At 40.9% G+C, this 27,014-nt stretch overlaps 1 protein-coding gene across 4 annotated transcripts in view; it reads left to right on the top strand.

Annotated features, from left to right (window-relative positions):
• EML6 (EMAP like 6) overlaps positions 1-27,014 on the top strand; it is a 285,377-nt gene that overhangs the window by 207,223 nt on the left and 51,140 nt on the right. For all 4 annotated transcript variants that reach the window (XR_009602202.3, XM_060605873.3, XM_060605862.3 and 1 more), the window contains exons 18-26: positions 424-524; positions 1,818-2,020; positions 4,432-4,543; positions 4,807-4,934; positions 9,557-9,698; positions 12,670-12,822; positions 13,180-13,311; positions 19,947-20,035; positions 24,394-24,570. Coding sequence is in view for 3 of the 4 variants with exons in the window: in XM_060605873.3 (XP_060461856.1) it covers positions 424-524; positions 1,818-2,020; positions 4,432-4,543; positions 4,807-4,934; positions 9,557-9,698; positions 12,670-12,822; positions 13,180-13,311; positions 19,947-20,035; positions 24,394-24,570 (1,237 nt within the window). In the remaining variant the exon portion in view is untranslated. The remainder of the gene's footprint in view (positions 1-423; positions 525-1,817; positions 2,021-4,431; positions 4,544-4,806; positions 4,935-9,556; positions 9,699-12,669; positions 12,823-13,179; positions 13,312-19,946; positions 20,036-24,393; positions 24,571-27,014) is intronic.

Below are 27,014 nucleotides of genomic sequence, written 5' to 3'. Positions count from 1 at the left end.
AGTTATGCTGCCCACAGCAAAGAATATTATATTTGAAGCTTCTCATTAATATGATTCCATATCTTCCCCTTTTTCCTATACAAGACCTCTATATCCTGAGAAGTACAATCTTATGCTGGTGGCATGAATTTTATCTTGTGGAGACATTGTGATCCATTATAAATACTTTGTTAATTTGTTTAAAACATAACTGAATACACTTTGGTAGCAACATTAGAGTAAGAAGAGAGGGCTCAAACGTGCAAAGAAAAGCAAAGCTTGTGATTTTAATATAGACCTCATGTGTATTTTAAACTATTTTCTAATTTACTTGTCCTGTTACATGTGTTTGATGAAAGTTAAACCAAATGTATACTTTTAATAAAACTCTGTATCAGTGCTTCCATGAAAACTGGATTTTTTTTTCTTGTCGGTCTCTTGCAGAGGACATAAGGATAAAATATTTGTGGTAAAGTGTAACCCACACCATGTTGACAAACTGGTTACAGTTGGGATGAAGCACATCAAATTCTGGCAGCAAGCAGGTACTGTTCTTTGGGTTTATCGTTTATGTGGTTGAAGAGCTTTAAAAAAAAAAAAAAAAAAACAAACAAAATCCAACTGAAAAAAAGGCCAACACCACTACCGAGCAATTTAAAATTAAAATGTGTCAGGAAGACATGCTATCCCATATTCACTCGGCTACTTGATGTCTAAGTTTTAAAACACTTTATATGATGCTAAGCATGTTTATCAATAACTAGAAAGCTTTGGGAAATGTTCCACTGTGAAAATAATTATTTTCATAGTCATCTGTTCTGAAAGCAGTCATTGTGTTAGACTACTGAGCAGGAAATAAAATAATCACTTTGATTGGGTGGATAAATTTTTCACTACTTTGAAGGTTCTTTTATTTATCACTGAATTTAACACATGAATTAATCCCTGACACTATACACAGTAGGTGATCCGAATAAATTTTTATGCATCATAATGTTGATAAGGATGAGTAAGTAAGCATGTCAGAACAGGCACATTTTATTTTTCTCACTAATAAACCAGACCTGTTATTGGGATTGTGAATTCTTAGTATTGGCTTTGATACCAGGCTTAATCTTACACTGAACAAAACATAAGCAACTGTTCCAGTGCTTTCTACTTTTAAAGAAGAGACAATGGCATCCAACATGTCTGGAGAACCAGCCTGTGCATAGTTTTCTGGAATGGGTATGGGCTTCTCAATGCTAGTTGGGAAGTGCAGGGAAATGTGAACATTGCAAGGACAAATCTGAAGTATGTACCTTTTCCTACACAGTGATTCATTTTCTTACCCTAAAGGTCTTATGATAATAATTGAGGTAAGACATACATAACATGTTTACATTTTACATTCCTGCCAGTGCTGTTTTCATTCTCCTTGGTCAGCATGCATGTAGACTTTCCCAGTTACCCCTGGCACTTAGTCACTCCTTCCTCTGTCTGGCACAGAACTGGCACTGAACCTTGGTTAGCCACATATCTTGTTGGACCGAGATGACGTCCTCTCTCCGACCAGAACCTAAATCCATCGAATGAAGAAACTTCTTCTTCTCATCTTTATACCCCATCATCACCCACTGTATCTGCTGCAAAGGAGGGATTCAGTAAACATTGAATTAATGAATGTGTAAATGAGAAACCCTCTTAAAATATTTTTATGATTTTTCTGCCATATTTATACATCTGTACATATATATATAATGTAGATACCCTGGGTTTTCATTGAAGACAGTCATTCCAAATGCTCATAGAAGGTGTCAGCTTTTCAAAAAATAATACATATTCTTGGTCCACTTCAGGTGGGGGCTTCACTTCTAAAAGAGGAATTTTTGGAAGTGTTGGAAAATTGGAAACAATGATGTGTGTTTCTTATGGGCGAATGGAAGATCTAGTGTTCTCAGGAGCAGCTACTGGAGATATTTTTATTTGGAAAGATATCCTCCTACTGAAGACAGTGAAAGCTCATGATGGGCCTGTGTTTGCTATGTATGCATTGGATAAGGTATGACATATTTTCATCATTAGCTTTCAAAAATTATACATTAGTCTTTGGAAGGCCCACGTCAACAGGATGCTTGTTTCTAAAACCAGTCCTATCTGAATTGGGAAGTAGTTGTCATGAATGGAAATGAGTACAAATATTTTTAAAATTTCACTCATTTATAATTATTTCTTTACATGCAGTTTCTCTCCACTTTATTCACACTCCTTCTTCGTGGCTCTCACCTCTCAAAATCCCTTAAGAAGTGTTGGGATAATGTACACACCCAGTAGCAGATGAGTCCTGAGGAATATTTCAGCACTCTCTTCCCCCTTTGTACACAATAAGGAAAGACCTCAAAGTACCAACCGGTTCAATTATTATCCTGCTCAGCAATCTGACCAAAAGTCAAGTTGATAACCAGTTTGTTCCTGTGTGGACAGGTTCAGCTTTCACAAGAGTGTTGGAGCGAAAGCTTTTCACTGGCTGTGTAAGGGTTTTCCAGAGAAACAGAACCAGTGGGATTACAGATTACACATACACAGAAACCAGATGTACTGTAAGGAGCTGGTCCGTGCAGTTATGGAGACTAAGAAGTCCCACTCTGCCCTCGGCAAGCTGTAGACCCTGGAAAGCTGGTGGTATGATTCACAGCAAGTCCAAAGGCCAGACAACGAGGGATGCCAGTAGTGTAAATCTGTCTGAGGGTGGGAAAAGATGAGATGAGTCAGCTCAATCAGTGAGACAGGAAAAACAGGGATGAATTCCTCCTCCTCTGCCTTTTTTATTTGGGCTCTCAAAGAATTATCCAATTCTCACCCACGTTGCTCACCCACCTTGGGGAAGGCCATCTACTTTATTGGGTCCACCAATTCATCGCTTCTCGGCCTTTTGGCTAAGGTCAAGTGTGTTGAGTCCACCAATTCAAAGACTGCTCTCCTCTGGAAATACCCTCACAGATAAATAGAGAAATAATATTTGATCAGAGCACCCTCTGAACAATCAAGATGACACAAAATTAATCATCACCTCTGCTATATCTCCACTTAAGTTCACCTTTGTCCTGATCTGTCCAGCTACCTTCCTGCCTTGCAGCGATTTTATTTGTTTTTAAGAAAGATCACACTGTCAGTACTGCTAAAATACTTTGTTCAACCCATTTGCCAGAAAAACCTGTTTTTTAATCACCGCCAGCTTGCTGGTGGTACCAATTTATCTGTATTCTCTGACCTCCAAACAGTGGAGGCCAACAAACCTAACTAAGCCAATCTTCATTTTGCATTTACCTGTTCCCAGGAGGGAACTTCTGATCCAGGTACAGAAGTAGGTCCTCATTAGATGTGCAGTTATAATGGTTGTTTTAGTGGTTAAGCTGTTGCATATTGGCAAATTTGTTTTGGGTGAAAGTGCACATTGGATAAGATTAAGGTAGAATGCAAAATTTGAGCAGGTCTAGAAGTTCATGTGCAATAACTTGTTTAAACTCTTTTATTGCTTGGTAAGTTAACCTGAAACATCCTGGAAAAGATGAGGATGACACAGCATAATAAACCGGATTTAAATTTAATTTGGGAATTAAATCTTCCCTACAAACCTGTAATAAGAATACAGAATTTAAGGTAAAAAAACTTTAAAATATTATTTCCACGTGAACTTCGCTGAAGTAAAGTAAACTAAGTCTCCGAGAAAACAATGAATTACTGAGTATTTTTCATCCGAAAAAAGGATTTTCCTAAGAGCAGTTTGGTATATGTATTTGCCGGAAAGGAAAACTAGTAAAGCCAAGAAATCATAAGCCTAGAATGAGAATAAAAACCACTGTTCAGTAAAACAAACAAACAAACACTGTTCAGTAAAACAATATGTTAGGCATTTTACTTTCCAGGTTTTATAAAAATTAACCTGGAAATTGATGTTCACCGAACAAAATAGGATAGTTTTGTTACATGAACTGCCTAAGTTACTCTTAGTAAATAATGGTGTTCTCTCCTGGAAGTAAGTGTTTAATTTTAAAGTATTTAATAATCATTTTTAATTGTAACATTAATTCCAGTTCATTCACTAGGAAGAGATGAGGTGCCAGAAACTCTGCCAGGCTTTCAGGCTGGTCCTATTCCCCAGGTACCCACACTGAAGGAGGGGGCTGGGCACAGAAACGGCCATCCATGACCCGGGGTGCCAAGTGCCAACCAAAGGTCTGAGGAAAATGTAAAGAACACACAGTGAGAACATGCTATCCGCTGCAGAAGTAGGGGAGCGTGCTTCCAGCCAATATTATATTAATATTCTATGTTACCAGGTTTTTCAGTCTCCTATACTTAGGAAGAAAACACAGACAAAGCTGCTTTTCCCAAGGGGGACCCCTTTTGAGGCCGGGTGGGTAACTTGTCATTTTGATGTATATTTAATTCTTCCCACGTGTATCTTTGCAGGGTTTTGTAACGGGTGGAAAGGACGGAATTGTGGAGCTCTGGGATGACATGTTTGAAAGATGCTTGAAGACTTATGCCATTAAAAGAGCAGCATTGTCAACCAGCTCAAAAGGTGCCACTCCCAAATACGTAATAGGAATCTTTCTTTTCATAGGAATGGAAAAGATGGTGCCAACGTTCTTAGACGACCATTACCAAATCACTTCTCCTTCTTCTGCATTTAGAGCTCTTAGCCCCTGGTAGAGATATCGAGGGGGATTGCCTAGTATCTGCTTTTGAACTACAAAGACAGAATGTATATAATAATCAGGCTTCTTGTTGTTGTTCTACTAAATATAATATTTGCAATATTAAGTACTGTATTTCCCCCCTCAGGCTTGCTTTTGGAAGATAACCCTTCAATTCGTGCCATTACTTTGGGACATGGGCATATCCTGGTGGGAACAAAAAATGGGGAGATCCTGGAAATTGACAAAAGTGGCCCAATGACACTGCTCGTTCAGGTACAGTTTACAGATTCTAAAGCACAGTTCCCGTCAGAGCTGGGACTAGGGTGAGGCAAGGAGGCCACTTAGGGTTCAGTGTGTAAGTAGGTACTCAGTCTCAGGGTTATGCAACTGCTGTGTTAATTACCTATTGCTGTATAATGAATTGCCACAAATTTAGCAACTTAAAACAATACATGTTTATTTGAAGGTTTTTGTGGGTCAGGAGTCCAAGTGTGGCTTAACTGGGTCCTCTGCTTAAAGTTTCACAAGGTTACAGTAAACGGCTGCAGTGTCTCATCAGAGGTCCACCTGAGGAAGGATCTGCCTCCAGGATCACTCATGTTGTTGGCAAAATTCACTTCCTTGTTGTAGGACTCAGGGCTCCATTTCTTAAAAAAAAAAAATTAATGTTTATTTATTTTTGAGATAGAGTGCGAGTGGAGGAGGGCAGAGAGAGACAGAATCCAAAGCAGGCTCCAGGCTCTGAGCTGTTAGCACAGAGCCCAAAGCAGGGCTCAAACTCATGAACCATGAGATCATGACATGAGCCGGGGTCAGACGCTTAACCAACTGAGCCAGCCAGCGGCCCCAAGAGTACTCCATTTCTTGTTGGCTGTTGGCCAGAGGCCACCTTCAGCTCCTAGAGTCTGCGCACAGTTCCTTGCCACATGGGATTCCCCAACATGGCTGCTTGCTTCCTTGAGGCCACCAAAAGAAAGAGAAAAAAAAAAAAGGCAATATGGTCTTATATGACATAATCATATCATCAAATACATGTAATCTTGAACATCCATATCCTTTGCCATATTTTATTGGCTGGCAAATAGCCACAGGTCATGCTACACTCAAAAGGAGGGCTTACGCAGGAGTGAAAACCAGGAGAATCATGAGGGTCACCTCGTGAATGTGTCCATTGCATTCTTTTCTCTGGTCACTGATTATTACTATCCCTACCACATGTAGAGTACATTCCTCTCCCCTAGAGTCCCCAAGAGTGTTATCCCATTACAGTATCTCTTCAAAGTCCGTAACCTCATGTCTAAATCAAGTCCAGCTATGGACGAGGCTTTTTAGGTATATTTCTTCTCAATCTCTCAATCTAGAAAACTGTCAGAAAAAATTATTTTCTCGACCCACGCCAAATCTGCAAGTGTCTCCTTAGATTTTATGCCTCAGTCTAGTCTCAGTCTTGAGGCATATAAATGTATGACCTACTTCTTACCCTCCCTCTCCCCTCAAGAATTATATTCAGGTAAAATCACATTAAAATAAACATCAACAGAGTCTTCAAAGATCAGTGAAGTGGCAAAATCTCACTTGAGGGGGTGGGAGTGTGTGGAGATGACAGATAGTCCTGCCCAATTTGGTGATGGATGGACCTTATTTATGGGTGGAAGAGGCTTGTGGAAGAGGGTGGGGGTACATTCAGAAGGTGGAGTGAAAAAAAATATGCACTGATTATATAAGTTTCAGGACTTCTGTGGGTCCAGTGGAGGAGCTCCATCTCTGTCTCCTGCAAGCTTGCTATGTTAGAGATGAACCCCCAAATCCCACTGAGAGCGGCCCTCTGATCTGCTGCACCTTGGGGACAGGTGTGCACACATACCATGGTTTAGAACATTGTGAGGTTTTAAAAATGCATGTACCCAAGCCCCACTCAGTACGTCCCGAATAAGAATGTGTTTAAAAAAGAATTCCGTGTTAAAAACAAACCTCCAAAGCTCTGTCGCTGATTGTGCCTCGCAGACAGGATTGAGAATGTGCTGGAGGTACATCCAGGAGGTGTCACTTCTCTGTTCTCCAGCTGATCTTGATTTTGTTTCCTTCCCAATGAATCTCTTTTTCTTTCTGGCCATGACTTCTTACTGAATTTTATTGAAAAGTGACTATTTCTTTCTAATGCCCGAGTGTTTGAACTTTAATTTGTTTGCACGCATACTATATTGCTAAATATTTGTTCACATCCTTACTATATTATGACTTAAACAATACTGTAAGATTTAAATTCTGTTTTCTAATTTAAAAAATATTACAGTTGAGCTTAATTTCATTTAAATATGTTTTAAACTTGAAAATAAAAGCTTTTAGCCTTTCATTCTCTATAATTCTGTTCTTTCCCCTATTTGTTTCTGTTGCTCTAATAATAAAAGCAGCCACGAGTACCACTTATTGAGTGCCTACTATGTGTCAGGCAATACTGTTGCACAGAATTTATTTCTCCACAACAGATTTGCTCAGTTGAAATTGTTTAAAAGATGAGGGACCCACTACCCAGTAAATTGTCCACATCCATGTGCTAAGAACTATAGAGCTGGATTTCAAACCAAGGTTTGTCAGATACCAGAGCCTTTCCTTTTGCACTACACCGGGCTGTTCTCCAAATGTCTCAGCATGGAGACTGCCAGAGAGCCATGCAGAAGGCGTGGCCTCCTGATCCATGGGCAGGCAGTAATGCTGGTGGAACCTTCAGAAAAATGTTGGTTACCACCATCTTGTCTCCTTACGCTTGTACCATTCTTTTCCTTTTCTGTCAGCATCTCTCTTTCCTCTTCTTGTCTGTCACTCCTTTGCCATTTCCTCCTAAGCAGAACTAAGTAGTTCAATTCAATCAGTGTTTGTTGGGCTCGTGCTGAGATCAGCCTTGTGCTACATACTGTACACAGTGGAATCGGGCTTCCTATCCTCTTGGGGCTCACAGGCCTGCTCTGAGAGAGGTTGGACACTGAGGGAAAGTTAAGGAACAGGAAGCATGATTAAGACCATCAACTACCCTGCTGTGGGAAGATGTCAGAACCACTTTGCCAGTTTCAATAACATGGCAACTCAATGTCACTTGAAATAGATTCCTTATTTTTTTAAGAGAAGGCAGTCTGGGTTGGGGGAGAGAAGTGATAGGAGATGAGTTCTGAAAATTCCCATTGTGTATTCTTTGAATATAATCAACTCTGAATTATGCACCTATTTACTACCAGCTTTATGGGTGATCAGTAGGAAGGTAAGATTCCAAGCTCATTCCTCTGCCACTTGAGATACTTCCAGCCTATCTTGCTCACTGTCCATTCTTATGTTACACAGAAATTTAGTCCTGTCACGTTAGGGAAATATGATGTCTAAGTAAATATATGAGGCAGTTGTTGAAAAGGATCTCAGAGGTGTGTCCTGTCCTCAAGCCAAATGTAAAAGGAACTTGGTCTGTGAAATGGCTCCAAGCAGATCCATTCTGGAGGAAAACTGGGGTTGACACCTGACCTGTCCTCTGACCATGACCTTTGTGGTAGAAGGCTTCAGATGGGAAGACAACTAGAAAATTAATGAGGTGCTCCAGATGCAATATATTCACTCTTTGGCCCTTGTCAGCTAGTTGAATGTCAGCTCTATTTGGAACTTTGTATCTTCTGCCAAATTACTCTTTTGCTCAAACAATTTCCCTGTTAAACCAGAATCATCCAGTTTGTCTCTGGAAAGCCACCTGTTCCCTGAAGCATTCCAAGTACAAACACCTTTCACTTGCCTGTATGGTCTTCCTTTTTGCTTTACTAAGCAAAGCCTTTTTGTAATTAGCCACTAAAAGCAGAAATTCAGTGAACAGTCTGGTCTCTTTTTTTTTTTTTTTTTTAATTTTTTAACGTTTATTTTTTTTTTTTTTGAGACAGAGAGAGACAGAGCATGAACGGGGGAGGGTCAGAGAGAGGGAGACACAGAATCGGAAACAGGCTCCAGGCTCAGAGCTGTCAGCACAGAGCCCGACGCGGGGCTCGAGCTCGCAGACCCCGAGATCATGACCTGAGCTGAAGTCGGCCGCTTAACTGACTGAGCCACCCAGGTGCCCCCAGTCTGGTCTCTTTTATTGTTCTGTGCACCAATCTATTCTCTACACTGCTTTATCAAGTAATAAATTGTAGGAATCAGAGTCATTTTCTTCCTAATTGTTCATTTTTAAAATTGTTTTATCTCAATATTTCTAATCCAGTTAGGTGTGTTTGTGATACAATATAGGTATATGGAATTGGTTCAATGTCAATTAAGCACCTTTCAGTTTTCTGATATACACTGGGTAGGATAATTTCTGAACCAACACTGAACTTGAGTTATTCCCAGGACGCTTGATTTGAACTGAGCTCTCTTTACTTTTGTTTTGCCAAATACTATGCATTCACAGGACTAAAATGGAATTAAATGAACAAGAATATTGCTCTGATAGAGATAGGTGGTACCTATATCTTTTAGAAAATGAGTTTATCGAAAAAGGTGTTTTATGTCATGATCAAGCTGTTTTCCAAATATATTTGTATCTATATATACTGGGTTAACTCAATATCAAGCAAGAGGATAAAATGATGGCATTTCCTTATTCATCCAGATGTTTCTAAAAGGAAAGATGTTTGGCATCATATGAACAAAGCTTATGAGCAATGAGTCCACGTTTTGCTTTACAGTGAATGCTTCAGCATCATGTAGGACCAGCTTTAGAGTCAAGTTCAGATGAAAAAAAAATTAGTGCCTTCATCTTGGCTCAAGGAAGCTCAAACTGTGAGCTGTTTAAGATCCTCTTCGGCTAGGTATGCAGTGCAGTGCCACCAAAGGGCTAGCCAGGAAGCATGAGCCGCGTTTGTCTTGCCCTGTTTCCTCTCCCACAGGGGCACATGGAAGGAGAAGTGTGGGGGCTGGCAGCTCACCCTCTCCTGCCCGTCTGTGCAACCGTGAGTGACGATAAAACTCTCCGGATATGGGAATTATCCTCCCAGCACCGCATGCTGGCAGTGCGCAAGCTCAAAAAAGGTACATGCAATCACCTTACACATCTGTAAAAGTATTTACAAACAACAGAATGTGGTGTGTTCATTCATTCGCTCAAGTAATATTTCCCGAGTGTGCCTGTCACATGCCCCCAGATCTGCAAGGGAATGGGAATTCAATGTTCTTCGCTACAGACGTAAATTCCAGAAGGCTGGCCTCATCTACTATTTCCTTCATTTCCCTTGCATTGCACAGACGTTTGCCACCTGGGGGCAATATGTCCTTCTTCTTCTCATGGAGAGCTATGGGAATCTGTTGAAACACATCAGATTTCCAGAATGCTGTTTATCTTTATGTCTAACAGCCTCTAACAACTGATTTTGTTACTGAAAAACAAGTCAGTTTTATTAAAAAAAAAATAGTTAATATCAAAAAATGAGTAAACCTGTATTTAACCCCTATGTGCACCAGAACAGAGAGGTATACCAGGAAGTACAAGTTAGTGAGTAGCTGCTATGTGTCAGGTACTGGGGATCCCACAGTGAGTGGTCCCATCTCTAGTGTCAGAGGTGGACAAGAGTTGAACAGAGCCCAGCAACAGACGGTCCATTCAAATACAGCAATCGGAGGAGAGTCTCAAAAGGAGACCATTTGTTAGAGGAGTGGGCAGAGTGGTGAGAAGTGACCAGGGATAGTGCAGCACCAGTAACAGCCTGGTGCCTTTACCAGCCCTGGGCCTGAGGGGCAAGAGGAGAGAGAGAGAGCAGTGCCGGAACCTTGAAAGTTAGAGCTGTATGAGATGATGGGGCTGGCAGGAACTAGGACCATCCGTCAGGCTGGGGATGCAGCCAGCATGCAGTAGGCCCACGGGAAGCTGCTGGGGGGGGAGGGGGTACATACCCCAGACTCTCTGTTCTCCCTTCTTTCCTCGTTCCCTCCCACGAGCCTCCTGTCCACGCTCCCCCTTGGCCAAAGGCAATCAAAGCCAGAAGGCAAGGGAGCCTGTCGATGCCATCTACATAGGCCTGCAGAAGACACAGAGTGGGGTGGAGAGTGCTGTGGAGAGACCGGTGAGACTCAGAGGAAGGCATGCTGCCAGGGACAACTTCATCAAGGAGGAAACATGAGAGCTGAGGCTCAGAGGATTTGTAAAAGTTCTCAGGAAAGGATGAGATTGGGGTCTGGCCCTAAAATACTTGTACCTGGTAGCTTTACAAGTGAGAGAGATGTGGAGAATGTACTCTAGGGGGATAAAACGAGAAACGATGTCAAGACGATAGTAACAATGGTGGCTAATATTGTTGAGCCAGTGACTACTAACAATTTGCATTTGGTCTTGCACCGCTAGTAGGTGACGGAACTGAATTCAAACCCAGGCAGCATGGCTTCAGAGAGCACACCTGTGGCTACTGCTTGAGGCTGTTTTTTTCTGCCATACTATAGCCTCTCTTTACAGTGGACTTGTGGACCCTTAGTAAGTGGTGAGGCCGGGATTCAGACCCATGTCTGAGTCCAAAGCCTGTGCTCTTAAACCACTACCTGATTGAATCATTTGACCACTAATTTATACTGGGAAAATGATACACCAAGACCTCCTTGTGAGTGACTTCAATGTCAGACAGTGGGCTTTATTCACTAGGTTAAGTCTTAGTTCAAAAGAACATCTACTAATGTATCTTAGATGGGCTGACCTTTCCACCCAGTTTAGAAAGCTTGTCCCTGTGTAATTATTAATAGCTTTTCCTTTCACTCTCAGAAGTGTCATGGTTTGTTCACTAAAATATATGGCTAACCTAATCTTGATGACTCTCCTCAAGGACAGGTTTGTCTTTTGTCCTCTTGGCCCTAGCACCGTGCATGACTCATAGCAGTACATAAATAACTTATTACTGAGTGAATGAATGAAGATACAATTTAGATAAGTCAATTTGAAGTTACTGGTATAACATGGCTTTCAGCATACCATGAACAGTGATGGAGGGGATTGTGTGGAAGCTGACTTTGGAATGCCTTAGCACAATGCTGTGTGACTTTTCCATGCCCGGAGCTCTGCTTACCAAAGCCTTGACAGTAAGGTGGGGGGGGGGGGGGGTGCTATTCTTAAACATATATCCTATTAAATACCACTCCCCCAACAGAGTCCATACTCATTCAGAAATGTCTCCCTGTGACCCTGCAGAGAGCAGTACAAAACATTGCTCATGGAGCCCTGTCAGCCCATACTGTTTAGTTTTGTAGACACCTCTTGAGAGAGTGTTATCCAGTACACAAGAGGCAAGATAAAATCTTTCACCTGTAGAATCACACATTATGATCCGTGGATCAGACTTGGAGTGACTACAAGATCCACAAGGTCTCTGAAGCAAGTTTTGGGTGTAGGTCATGATAACCAAAAAACGGTTTCTAGAAATTGAATTCCAGAATTCCTATTTGTAAGTATCATCTCTTTTCTTGGGAACAAAGATATTGGTTTTCTTAATCTTTCACTCCTTTCATCCGTTGACTCCATGTGTCTTTTGAAAATCCCAGTATTCAAGTAGTAAGAAATGAATGGATAAACCTCAAAGTGAAAATGTTTTGTTTTGTTTTTTAGCATTCTGATCTTTGTCCTTGGGTTTGAAGGGAAGATATGTTTTTTAAATTGTTTTTAATGTATATTTTTGAGAGACAGAGACAGACCCTGAGGGGGGAGGGGCAGAGAGAGGGAGACACAGAATCCGAAGCAGGCTCCTGGCTCTGAGCTGTCAGCACAGAGCCTGACGCGGGGCTTGAACCCACGAACAGGGAGATAATGACCTGAGCTGAAGTCAGACGCTCAATGGTCCGACCCACCCAGGCACCCCAGGAAGATATATTTTAAATGACCAAGTTTTAGTTTTCCTCACAAGTAGTGTTAAAGACACAGTAACATGTCTATGCATAATGCACATAGGCACATTTCTCCATCTCTTCATTGAATATGTTTGATAGTAGAATCCTGGTTAATAACTGTTCTTTGTGGATTCTTTTGTAGGTGGAAGATGCTGTGCCTTCTCCCCTGACGGGAAAGCCTTAGCAGTTGGCTTGAATGATGGGAGTTTCCTGGTCGTAAATGCTGACACTGTTGAAGACATGGTCTCCTTCCATCACAGAAAAGAAATGATCTCTGATATTAAATTTTCAAAAGGTGAAGATTAAAGCAGAAACTTTCTAAAATGTGTTTGGGGCAAAAATTTATGAGAGTGGACTCTTTAAATACTTCCTTGACCTTTTCCCCATTTGAAATAAGTTCCTGGAAGTAAATTCTCATCTAAAATGTTTGGGTGTTAAGCATAAGAGACTGTTAAAAACTGAGAACAAACTGAGGGTTGATGGAGGGTGGGAGGGAGGGGAGGGTGGGTGATGGGTATTGAGGAGGGCACCTTTTGGGATGAGCACTGGGTGTTGTATGGAAACCAATTTGACAATAAATTTCATATATTGGAAAATAAATAAATAAATAAAATAAAATGTTTGGGTGTTAACTGCACGTTTGTCTTTACAGATACAGGAAAATACCTTGCCGTGGCATCCCATGATAACTTTGTGGATATTTACAACGTACTGACAAGCAAACGGGTGGGCATCTGTAAAGGTGCTTCTAGTTATATTACCCATATTGACTGGGACTCTAGAGGTAAAGTATGTTGTGGCTTTCACGACAAAATTTTTGTTTCAAAAAAGTCAATATCCATTCATATATGTTTCCAGAGAGAAGAACAGTGGAGCTTTAGAGAAAGACAGAGTGGAGAACCCACAGCAAATATAAGCAACTGTAATTTTACAACGCAGGGGCACCTGCTGTTAACATTTTGCGTAGTTTTTCTGTCTTATTACCACCGCCACTACTCCTACTATTATTATTGTTAATTCAAGCCATTGAGTTTTAAGACCATTGAAGATACACGATGCCTTCTGTTACCCTGGCAAGCCACCACTTCACCTTTGGATTCGGCGTTCCTTGTCCTTGCCTTGTATCTCCTCCTTACTGTTTTCCTTTTTCTACCAATGCTCCACCTCTCCAAGAACTGCCCAAGAAGTCTCTAGCAATTTTCATCTTCTGACAGAGGTAGAACTCTGCACGCAGCTCACCTGAAGTTACCCTGCTCTCCAAAACTCCCAGCCGACCCCCTACCTCCTGCAAGTCATGCCCACAGATGCCATGGGAATTTGCCTGTTTATTTAACAAATCTAGTTTCTACATGTGCAAAGTCTTAAGGCAGGAAATGTGGATGATTCAGAAGTGAGACACAGTTCCTGTAGTAGTCCACAAGAGTTTATAATTTAGTGGGGGAGACATACTTGTGCTTGAAAAAAATAGACGCCCAAATGTTAAGGCATGGGGACAAGAACTGGAGAGTCACAGGGAGGTGTTATGCAGGGCCTCTGAGTGGGCCATGTCAGCATTCAGCACCCAAGATGGAGCATCATTGCCCCAGGGGGGGTCACTTTTAAATCTCATCCCAGGGACTTAGCTGTTGTTAGAGTTTGGAGTAGGCATTTAGGAATGGGCAGGGTCCCAGTTTTGAAAGGAGTTTTAGTTGACTATGGTAGAAAGCACCAAGCCCAGTGGTGTCTCTAAGGAAGGAGCTCACAACAGGGAGTCCATGGAGCCTCACAGAAGCAGTGTCCTTTAAGGTAGGTCTTGAAAGATGACCAGAAGTTCACCAGATGGTGAAGCATTCCAGGCTCAGAAGGAACATGGCGTGTCAAGATGAGGTGGTGGGAGAAACAGGGGAAATTAAGAAATAATAATATTGAGTGACTGAGGGCGAGAAGAGAGATGAATGTGGAGGGAGCGACCAGGACAGGATGCAAAGGAACCTTTACCTCCTACTAGGAAGCTGAGCACTGAACTTTATCCTGGAGGTAATTAAGTAATTCTAAAAGATTTAGAGGTGGGGCAGGAGGGGGGTGTTCTCTGCCATCTTTGGAAGGATGAGTAAGCCTGGAGTGGAAAAGCAACTAAAATCAGCCAGGAGAAAGAGGTGCTGAGATCTTCCACCAAATAGAGATTATTTCAGAGTTGCCAGAATATTTTATTTCAAGTATTTTTTTTGAAGTACTGGCCATAGACTGATCCTTCTGCCAAGCAGGTATTCATGTGTAACTGTACTTGATGCATTGGAATTTGGACTTTATTTGAGCCTTACAACTTTCAGGCACTTTATATAGTGCAATAGATGGAAGAAAGCCTGCTCTTTACTGCGAGAGGTGCAAGTCCCAACAAGGGCAAAGGGAGATCAGATAAGTCTCTCTCACTTTCATGTCAGAGCCCTGCCAGACACAGCGCTGAGGGCTTAGGCTGGCATTTGTGATCAGAGGTGACACTGGTGGCCTGACAGTCCTCTAGGAACCATTGAGGCCAAACAGATAGAGGGAGACAGCTACTTCTCAGCCACCCTTCTTGGATGTTATCTGCTTTATTGTTAAAAAAAAAAAAAAAAAAAAAAAAAGACAGTGATTCCCCTGTAAATTCTCCTGCTAATGTCCCGATTTATGTCATGTTGGGAGGAGAATTTAGAACAGTCAGGGGCAGCCTTATGCATCTGTAGAATAGAGTACGGTGTGTTTTGTTGGGAATCCAACACCCACAAAATACATAGCACAATATGTGAAATCCCACCATGACAGTGGTCACTGGAGGCTACACTTGGTTCTTATTTACATGTTACATATTATTTATAAGAGAAAATGGGACATAGGAAGAATCAATTTCAATGGGGAAGACTCTTTTACATTTGTTTTAATTTTGGTAAAATACACATAAAGTTTACCATCCTAACCATTTTTAAATGTACGGTTCAGTGCCATTAACTGCATTCATACTGTTGTGCAACCTTCACCACTGTCCATTTCTATAAACCGAACCTCTATACCCATCAGTCAAGAACTCCCCTTTTCCCCTTCTCCCGGACCCTGCTAACCACCATTCTACTTTATGTCGCTATGAATTTGACTCCTCGAGGTATTTCATGTAAGTGGAATCATATGGTATTTGTCTTTTTGTAACTGATTTATTTCACCTAACATGATGTCCTCAAGATTAATCCATATTATAGCATGTGTCAGAATTTCCTTCCTTTTTAAAATTTTTAAAATTTATTCATTTATTCTGAGAGAGACAGAGACAGTGCAAGTAGGCAAGGGGCAGAGTGAGAGGGAGACAGAGAACCCCAAGCAGTTTCCTGTGCTGCCAGCACAGAGCCTAACGCAGGGCTCGAACTCATAAAAACGCAAGATCATGACCTGAGCGGAAACCAAGAGTCAGACTCTTAACTGACTGAGCCACCCTGGCAACCCCTCCCCTTTTTTAGTATCAAAAAAAAAAAATTCTTGTTTATTTTCCGTCCTTTTTAAAGCTGAATAATACTCCAAAGTGTGTATATGCCACATTTTGTTTATCTACAGACAGACATGTGTGTTGTTTCCACCTTTTAGCTATTGTGCATAATGCTGCCATGAACGTGAGTGTACTAGACCCTGCTTTTAATTCTTTTGGGGCATCTACCCAGAAGGGGAATTGCTGAATCAAATGGTAATTCTATTTTTAACTTCTTGAGGAACCACCATACTATTTTGCACAGCTGTTGTATCACTTGACATTCCTACCAACAGGGCACAAGTGTTCCAGTTTCTCTACGTCCTCACCAACACCTGCCATTTTCTGGTTTGGGAGGAGGTCTTTTTTATAATAGCCATCCTGATAGGTATGAAATGGTATCTTATTTTGGTTTTTATTTGCATTTGGGGATTTTTTTTTTAATCTGCAAATGTGTAGGCCCTGTGTTGGATGCTAGGGCTATAAAGAGGAATAAGTCCTAGGTGGAAAGAACAAGATCTTGGCCAGGATCAGTGGGTTGCAATCATGGAGGTGATAGTCTTTATATATAAAGGCCCCCAATGTAGAGCCATCACTTTGCAGGCAGAGGAGCAAACCTCACTATTTCCACAATTTTGCCCTAAGCCAGCTTCTGTGGTCCAACCAGAGCTCAGGGTGATAGAAAAGGCACTGGGAGTAAGGAGGCCGAGGTCTTTGAAAACCTACCTCATCTCCTGTCCTATGTGGCCCCTTTGGTCAAATGAGAGCATCAGACCAAATGTGTTCTATGGACGGAGAGGAAAATAGAATACTTTTGATTTTCAGGGAGGAGTTATATTACCTGGAGAATCAGAGCAAGTATGCCCATGGACCTTCTCTGGTTTAACTCCAATTTGATTGCCATGAGGCATGTGTCATGTTGGTATTGTGCTCCTGATATCCCAGTTCCCAAAGTGGCTGACCTCAGGAATGTGCCATACTGCCTCAAGACCAGCCTAGTTTTTCACAGCAGGGCCTTGAGGGTCCGGCAAGGGCAGAGAGCAGAATTTAGGAGCAGGATTCTATTTCATGCCTTTGATCTTGTCAAAAATAGTGAACACATTTGCTAGAGCCAGCTGGCTCATCAGGGGTGGGGGGTGGCACAGCCTTTCGTGTCCATGGCAACCATGGGTCCTAAGGAACCAAAAAGCCCATCAGCCTTTTGCAGGAATGTCAGCTGCCCCTGAATGAAAGCTGCTGAGAAGGGGGAAAATGTGGAGAGAGATAAAATTTGGAAGAATATTTCCTAGTTGATATTAGTTCATTTCTAGAAATATCAGGACTATAAGTCCAGTCAACAGTTTGGGCCATAATAGAACTCTCATTCCCATTTTCATTGCAAATGATCTGATATATTTGGTACATTTAGTATGAATTTTGGAATTGTTCTAACTTAAAAATTATATAACAACTAGGATGATGGGTGTGAATCATTTCGTGGATTATATAGCTCTATCCACCTGCAGGGTGTGTGGTTTCCTATACCTGCTTAGTAATGAGGACATCTGGCTCTTCTGATTCTCTTCCACCTTGTGAGTAGACATTTCTAGTGAATAAAAAAATGTGACACTTCTGAAAGAATAGAGTTATTGTTACTAAGTGGCAATTATACATGGATTATACAGATTTTTTGCTCTTTGCTTCTGTTCTCAGAATATTTCAGTGCCTTTATGACAGAGCAGAGGCAGCAGAAAAAAAGAGTGGTGACCTAAATATTTTCTGTGTGCTTGAAAAAAAAAGTAGTAACTGCAGTAAAGAATATGGTAGGGGGTTGGGGTTGGGGGTGGGAATCATACCCATAATTCCTCTTTCCTAATATAAGAATAGCTGCGGTTTTAAAAATTTCTTCACATCCTTGGTTGCAAGGAACTCAAACCCACTCAGCTTAAATTTTCTAAATAATAGTAAAGAATGAGGTTATTTGGAAGATATAGGGATAGCTCATAGAATCTAAGAGCAGGAAGCAACATCTCCTGAGGAACTGGCTTTAGGAATGAACCAGAAAAGCAAGCAGGCACTTCGCTCCTCTCTCTTCTCCTGCTGTGAGGCAGCTCATTTCAGAGTCTACTGCTCTCCTGGGTTTTCGGCCCCTGTCTCTGCAGGACAACTTTCCTTAATTCATTTGCACATGGTCTGTTCTGTTGCTCCCCAAAGTCACCCTAAGTTCCAAAGTCCATCTTATCCCAGCTAGGCACCCACCGATTGAGTTTCCCAGATCCTAAGTTTCCAGGAAAGAGAATTTGAGTGCCCACTCCCATCTGCAGCCTGACTGGGTCAGGCTCTGGGAGCGTCTGGGGCAGCGTCTTCTACCAGAGGACAAACGCAACCACAGGGGTCCAGGCAAGGTGGGAAGGAAGTTCTCAGGGGTGGGACATGAGCCAGGTTGGTACCCCACAGGTGTCTGTGGTGCTACACAGCATTCTGGTGCCTGTGTCTTGTGTTTAGATCCTCTAATAATCTTGCAGTCTTAAAGTATTTCACTTAACTATTATGATAATTTTGGAGTTTTCTTTAAAATACTAAAAAATACTTTGTAGGTCTATTTAGTTCACTGGAGAAATATTATTCATTTTCTTACAATACTAAATAGCCAAAGCTAATTTAACTACCTACTTTGTTTGTATATGTTCAGCCATAAATTCAGGGAAATGTGCCCATTTCAAAAGAAACTTTTTCAAATTCACTTGCTCCTCACAGTCGAGGCCCCTCATCACCATATTATAACCCAGCAAATTAGAAACAATTAAGGTTTTCAGTTACAAAATTAGAGAGCCTTATTTTTAATTATTCACTGAGAAATAGACCTGTAACTTCTGAAGGTTAGCCAAACTAGATTTCAGACCCAGGTGGCACCCACTTAAACGTTAAAGACCATGACAAGTTATTTTGATATTACTTTTGCAAGAAAGACATTTCAAGACTACTAGATGTACAGAGTTATGGGGGAAAAGAGAGCAGGGGAAGAAATAGTATGATGTAAATGTACACTGAATTTTTTACCAATGAAGTATTGGGACATCTGCTTCGGAATCATCTGGGGTGAAAGCCTTGAGTGGAGGCTCATGAAACAGGGCTGGCCATGTGCTAATAACTGTTGAAACTGAACATTAACTGGGCAGTAGGAGTTTTTTATATTCTTCTTACTTCTATATGTGTTTGAAATGTCCCATGATTTAAAAATGCTGAAAAAAATACTAGAGTGTGTGTCTTTTGAGTCATTTAAATTTCAAGCCATAAAGGATCAATGAGGTATAAAGAGGAGAATCAGGGTGTCTATTCTTCTTCAGCATTAATCATAGTGATTACTAGATTTTAATTTTACATCAGACCGAAAGACTGTTTTTGCTCAACGTGTTGTTTTGGGAAAATCTTGGATTTCTTTACAATTTTTCAAGTAAGATAGGGGGAGAGGACAAGCATTTTTATGTTGTTTTATGTGTCACTATATTCTAGTTTCTAGGCTTTAAAGTACAAATTTAGAATTTAGACCTGGGTAAATGTGAGTGCTTACCACAAGGTTCTCATTTGTGATGCCACAATTCTTGCCAAAGCAGTTTCCTTTTACTACACATTTGTGCAACCAGGAAAATGAGCAAAAAGCCTAGATTTAGTCAAGCTTTTGAAAAACAGATATTCCTTTTATAACAGAGTAAAACCTAGCAGGCTTGATTCTATGAGGGATGTGCAAGGTCAGATTTTATGAGGCCCACATTAAAAAATTCATAGCTTTGGGGTTTCTGCCCTGCCATATAATTGACTTTACGTGCACTTCTGGATAATCCAGCATTCATTTGCTCAGTTTATGAGCCTGATTAAAATGAATCAAAATAGTTGCAACCGTGCTTGTATCTTTACAACAGAAAGATAAATGCAGATGTTAATTGTCTTTTTGCTTCATTCTATCATATTAGGAAAATTATTGCAAGTTAATTCGGGTGCCAAAGAACAACTCTTTTTTGAAGCTCCGAGAGGCAAGCGGCATATAATAAGACCTTCGGAGGTAACAGTCATACACAGAGCTTTTTAAAAGTGTTTCGTGAAGATTTAATATGTGCATTTTTAATAAAGCCTGTCCATTATTATCCATTAGTATGGGTTATATTTAGTGTACCTTTAAGCTTGATTGTTTCTTAAATCTGAGTCCTTAATCTGGTTCCCTACATTCTGAGAACCTACGAATTCACTGGTCTGCTGATGGAGCATTGGACAGTCAGCCTTGTGCTTAATCTTCCTCTGCTGCAAGACAATGACTAAGCTTATAATTTGAATGCTACATATTACTTCTTCCATTGGACATGCCCTGTCCTTTGGTGCAAAGCTTTCTGTGAACATAAACTTTTGAAACTTACTTTCTCAGTAAGTATTTGTAACAACACTATCTTCTGCGGTAAGAAAAATTACTTTTTAAAACAAAAACTATGTACAACCTGACCATCCATTTGTATCAAACTGTTTCCCTTTTCCCTGTTTTCCTCATGTCTTTGGCCACATACATAATTTCTTAGTTGTTGAAATCAAAGCCTCTATACAACTTTTGAATCCATGAACTAATGCCTTTCTAAAGGCTAAGGTGCTTTTGCAGCCAAGTGCTTCTTCCAGGGTCTGTATGGAGGTTCCACAGAGTGAACATGGATGGCTGAAAGGTGGTTGCCTGGTTGAGCATTAAGGACCTCTTCTTAGCCCCAGGAGACAACCTGAGTCGTTTATTTGCTATATAACCTTTGATGAACGAAAAGGAAATAATTGCTTCCTTAGAGGGAAAGGTGTCAGAGGGTACACCACTGAGGGATAGGCATCTGCCTCTAACTTCAGTCTGTCATTAAGAGAAACCGTCCCATCATTGCAAAGTACTCCCAGAAACATTGGGATATGTGCCCATTCATAATGTTTTCATGGTTTCTAAAAGAAGTCTATGTGCGGTACTTAAGAAGTATAAGTTGTTAGAGATGCTGGCATTATATTAATGGAAATTGTTTGCTGATCAATCGATCTCACTCCCAGATTCCAATGTATTTATCTCTGATCAGTTGTCATTCTAACTTTTTTAAAGAAACTTCTGTAGCCTTGAGTAAGAGATATTTTAAATTAAGTCCTTTATTCACTGGACACTTCGTACGCCTGTGTTATTGTCTTGTGAACATTCTTGTGTGATGGCTGTCAGTCTCATTTTACAGACAGGGAGATTAAGCCTCCAGGAGAGTAAGAGGACCATGGAGCTGTGGTCCCAGTCTCGAGGGGTCCATGTGTGACTACTTGGCAGCCTAGACCATGGGGCCTTTTGGATTTTTCCTGTGTATTTAAGCATCATTTTACATCACTTCATCTGTGTTTTCCCTTCATGTTCTGGTGCCCCAAAATAAGTGCACTAAAATAAAATTCAGTCGAACCAAATGGTGGAGGGGGAAGGATACCAACTTGGGACCGATGAGCAATTACTGTGTTTAAGAATCTGCACAAGAGGAAAATTTGTGTTATAAGAAGGCTTCTTCACATACCAGACTCTGGCTCTGAAGAGTTCATCTGTCACTCTGAGGTACACAGTTGGTATTCCAGAGGCTGATCTCTGGTGCTGCTGTTTGCGGAGGCCATCCAGCTGATGTTTTCACACCTGGGATTCTCTGGTATTGCCACCTAAGGGCACTGGAGACGCAGCTCAGCATTTCTTCCACCAGTAGTGTCAGGCCCTTTAGCTACCTATGAAGGATGACGAAATCCTCTTAAAAAAAAAAGTTTATTTATCTTGGGGGAGTGGGAGGAGAGAGAGAGAGAGAGAGAGAGAGAGAGAGAGAGAGAGAGAGAGAGAATGAATCCCAAGCAGGCTCCACACTGTCAGAGAACAAAAATGTTCTTGCTATAATAAAGCCAGTGAGGCAGAATTGAGTATTGGTTTCTTTTTTCTTTTTTAAGTTTATTTATTTATTTTGAGAGAGAGAGACAGAGAAAATGAATCCGAAACAGGCTCTTCACTGCTCTGCAGAGCCCAACACTGGGCTCGAACTCAAGAACCACGAGATCATGACCTGAACCAAAATCAAGAGTCAGACGCTTAACCAACTGAGCCACCCAGGCACTATAGAAACCCTCTTTTCAAAAAAGGTTTTGGTTTTTTTTTTTTTTTTTTTTTTTTTAACAGCCATGGTGAAACTAATACAAACCTTACTCGACAAATTGTTAAGTATGACGAATACTAAAATGTCCATTTAAATCCATCTGGTACAGCACAGCACAGTCAAAGCAGCACTAAACTAGGAGGCCGGCTCTCTTGAGCCCACTTCCCTCTGCCTCCTAAACCAGCTGTGATTTAAGTGACTCACCTCTCTGGATCTTCCTTCCCCTGGAAAATGATGATGGTAATGACACATCTGCCCAAGGCAAGGTGCTATGGAAGAGACCCTTTGAGGACCCCTCTTCCATCTTAGGTTCAGGATTTTTAACAAGTTTGCCTCTTTTGGGTTTTGTGGGTTAGAGGGATCATTTTTTAATGCTCCCTTTTAAATGCAATTTCTGTAGCTTCCAACAAATTGGGTATTTGCTTGGGGACCTCAGTGTCCAGATCTGGCCAAGGATGATCTGCTGGGGTGATCTCAGGGTGAGCAATAACAGCTCGCCCCCGCCCCAACTGCCCGCTTTTGTGCCTAGATAACGAGGTCAGGGAAACTGCCACATAGGGCGCTGGCACTGGAGATGGACAGGAAAGTCTCAGAAACAGAATCTGGAACGTGGAAGGGAGTCAGTGGCCAGAAAGCCTGCTTGCAGAACCAGCAGGACCGTTTGCCTTCTCTTCCTGAGAAGGCCAGTTTAGTGGATAAGAACCCCAGAAAATGGAGATGATTGCTGAGGAGGCACCTCAAGTCAACTCAGTCTGTGGTCCTGCCTGAGGCACCCCAAATCACCAGGGCGAGTGCTGCTTTTTGGTTCCAGTTCGGCATGGTTCCAGGAGGAGCACAGAATGTTAAATGAGGAGAAATTTGAGTGACTAAAATACATTTAATACCTCCCCACGTTGTGACTAAAACCCAACTGCATCTTTATCTTGCCATTTCTCTGTAATGCGTAGGTGCGTTAACAGATCAAATCCCCCAGGAAAGTCTAATACACAGTGTTGTTACTATTGTTTATTTTAAAAAGGAAAGCCTAGATTATATCAGGATTTCACCTATATGAATTTCAAATCTTTTGTCCATGAATTTCAGAGAAAACAGTTTTAAAGGATAGAATATAGTCATAGTAATGCAATATGAACAGCTCTTCAAGTTCGTAAGGTGGTCTCTCTCTAGCATACAGGATATTAGGCTAGCTGCAGAATCTTATTACTCATTCCTTCTAGAAGCACTCCTTCAAAAAAAGTTACATCTTGTGACTTTTTAAAATAATTTGCTAAATAATCAGCCCCATTGATCAATGCAGCTCAGTAGTTCTTATTTGGGAGCAATATTGCCTCTTCCCGCAGGGACATTTGTCAATGTCTAGGGACAGCTTGGGAAGGAGGGCTGCTGGCCTGTGGGTAAAGGACAGGAATGCTGCTAAAATACTACCATGCACAGGACAGCCCTTGACAACAAAGAATCAACTGTCCTAAAACATTAATAGTGCTGACACTGAGAAACCCTGATCTAGCTTATGGCTTAAATGATGCTAAAACCTACAAGAACTAAAAAACTATTTTTTTAGATTTTCTTTTCTATTCTATTCTATTCTATTCTATTCTATTCTATTCTATTCTATTCTATTCTCTTCTATTCTATTTATTTTTTGAGAGCCAGAGAATGAGAGAATCTTAAACAGGCTCCACAGTCAACTCAGAGCCTGATGATAAGGGGTTCGATCTCACAACCATGCAATCATGATCTGAGACGAAATCAAGAGTCAGATACTTAACTGACTGAGCCACCCCAGGCGCCCCCTAAAAAACTTGCTTATTGTCAGATTTCCACAATTCCAAAATAATGATTTTATACATAAAAAAATAAATGGTTATCTGACTGTAGTGTTTACTTAGATAATCCATATGCCACTTAAAAACTGCATCTTAGAACTTAGCACCTCAGATCACAACACAATTGCCTGGTGCTGGCAAAGTCATCAGTAAGGACTATTCAGCTGCATTTTTTATTGCTGTTTATTTTTTTTTTAAATAGTACGGCATAAGGAATATAGTCAGTCATTGGTAGTGTAACAGAGTCACGTGGTGACAGGTGGTAGCTACACTTTTGTTAAGTGTACCTTAATGAACACGTAGAGTTGTCGAATCACCATGCTGTCCACCTGAAATTAATGTAACGTTGCATGTCAACTACAATAAAGAAAAAGATCTCTAGGTTGTGCAAAAATATATTGATTTCTTTCCTTCTTTTTAAGATTGAGAAAATAGAGTGGGACACGTGGACCTGCGTGCTGGGGCCTACGTGTGAGGGAATCTGGCCTGCACACAGCGATGTGACTGATGTAAATGCTGCCAGTCTTACCAAAGACTGTTCCCTCTTAGCCACTGGAGATGATTTCGGTTTTGTTAAGCTTTTTTCATATCCTGTCAAGGTAATACTGCATGTTTATTATATTTACTTGCTCAGTCTCATTAATAACCTAAAATCTATGCATAGTATCTAAATGGATATTTATTTTTATTTTTTAAAGACTTTTTTAAAGTTTATTTATTTATTTTGAGAGAGAGTGTGTGAGTGGGGGAGGGCAGAGAGAGAGAGAGAGAGAGAGAATCCCAAGCAGGCTCTGCGCTGTCAGCATGGAGCCCAACACAGGGTTCGAACTCACGAACCATGAGATCATGACCTAAGATGAAACCAAGAGTCAGAAGCTTAACCTACTGAGGCAGTTAAGGTGCCCCTCCAAGTGGATTTTTAAATATAAGCAATCAATAATGTTATCTACATCACCATTGTTATTTATGCTATCTAAAAACCTTTATGACACTGTTTACTACTAGGTGTCAGAGTCTCATGGTATAGAATTCCTCCTTGAAAGGCCTTCACTGGTCATCAAATCCAACATCTCACAAACTGCAGAGGAAGAATTTCTTTACAACATCTTGGGCCAGTGCCTTCTAATAGGTACTTCCTTGGAGAGAGGAAGGTCTTACTACCTCACAAAGCAGCCCAATTCATTTTTAAATAGTTCAGTTATTAAAACGTTTAGCTCTATATTCAGCTGAACAGCCTTCATATGGAGCAAGATAGTCCTCGACTCCCTGAAATCTCAGTTTCTCCAGCCTAAACGTGTCCAGTTCTTCAGCCATTTCCCACAGGACATGGTTTCCTGCTGCCCCTCCCTCTAGGCACACTCCATGTTATCAATTCCATTCTAAACTGTCTCCTCTGAGATGGAATTCACCATCTCAGATGTAATCTGACGAGTTCAGGGTCAGGGGGAATTTTACCTTCTTGTTTTGTATTTGTATTAAATCAAACTAAAATAGCACCAACTCTTTGGGCTGCCACACTATGCAACTGAATCCTAGATTTCATTCCAAAGAAATGTTCAGCTTATCCCTCATCTTGTCCTTACACAATTGATACTCTAAATTTGAGCACAGAACTTTATATTTGTACCAAATAAGATTTATCTTACTTCACCTCCTTGTTCTAACCTGTCAACACGTTTTAAGTACCTTTTCAAAATGTTTACTTTCCCTTCCAGCATCATGTCATCTTCTCATTTCACAAGTGTAAGTTTTAAATCACGGGAAATAAAAAAAGACAAGGACAACCAAACATCACCGTCAGGAGCCCTATTCAGTTATTCTGTTTATTAATGTACACATTGAGTTCTAGTTCTTCAGTCAGGATCAGACATTTACATTTACCTGACTGTGCTATCTTGGAGCTCACGTTTCTATCCTACTCTGGATAACACATCATTAATGATTTGGCAGATATCTTGCTGAAAGCAAGCAAGCAAATCTCCCCTTTTAATAAACCAATCGGTAAAAGACACGTATTTCACACTGAACCGTTGTTGCTGTCTAGTGATCATTACTTCCTTTTCCAAGTGCTTATTGACCTTTTGTGTAATAATTCACCCTAGAATTTTCCAGGGATTGCATCAACTCATGAATCAATATTTGCCAGAGTCTGCTTGTTTTCCCTTTTGAATACAGGAACGTTTTTGTGTTTGAGGCCACCTCTCCTGGCTTCTAAACTCCTCAGCTGTTCCTGACTTTACTTGTGTGGTCATGTTAAAAGAACCTGCACTCAAGCACATAGTTCTTTTTTGCCCTTTCTGGTTTGAAGAGCATTCTCTTTACAGAGGAGATAAGTAAATCTCCTTTCCGTTTGTATTAAATCATGTGATCTAAGATGTGTTCTAACTTTTGCCTATTTTTTTTCTAGTCCTCCCTGTATCTTTGAATTCCTTTACGGTTATCTTAGTTTTTGACTTTAGCATTCCTGAAACTATTAAAGTTTTCTGTGTAAGACTTCTGCGTTCATCCTTGGTTATCCGCTCCTCCATCATTTGTGCGCTTAAGACGTTGAACACACCAGTTCCCTCAGCAGCAACTTTAGTTTCCTTAAATGCCTTCCTCTTTAATTCTTCATTTGTAAACATCCTGTCAGGGTATGATTTTGGTAGTTTTTCTAAGATACGCTTCTGAGTATATCCAGTGTTCCCTTCATTGTCCTTCCCATCAATTCACCATCACTTATCAGCACCCCCTTCCTGTGTGGTCACAGTTCAGTTCTCTGTAGCACTTTTCCTTCCTACTTTTACATTTTTTAGAAAGAGATTGCTCGTAGGACAAGTCAAAAAGTTAGTGATACCCTGGCTTTAGTAGATGGGTTGTGGCAGATCTTTAAGTAGCTAAAATCCCCATGGTACAACTCCATCGTGCTCCTGAGCTACATTTGTTGTTGGTCCTGGCAATTCATCATCTGCATCCCCAGCCTGCCCAGGTAGGCTGTCTATAGCAGAAATTTCAAGCTGTGTTCCTCCAACTCCCAGAGTTCCAAGGAGGCTCCTCAAGGACA

The sequence above is a fragment of the Panthera onca genome, chromosome A3 (genome assembly GCF_046562875.1).
Source record: "Panthera onca isolate mPanOnc1 chromosome A3, mPanOnc1 haplotype 2, whole genome shotgun sequence".
Lineage (NCBI taxonomy): Eukaryota > Metazoa > Chordata > Mammalia > Carnivora > Felidae > Panthera > Panthera onca.
This window is presented reverse-complemented; position numbering and strand designations above follow the sequence as displayed.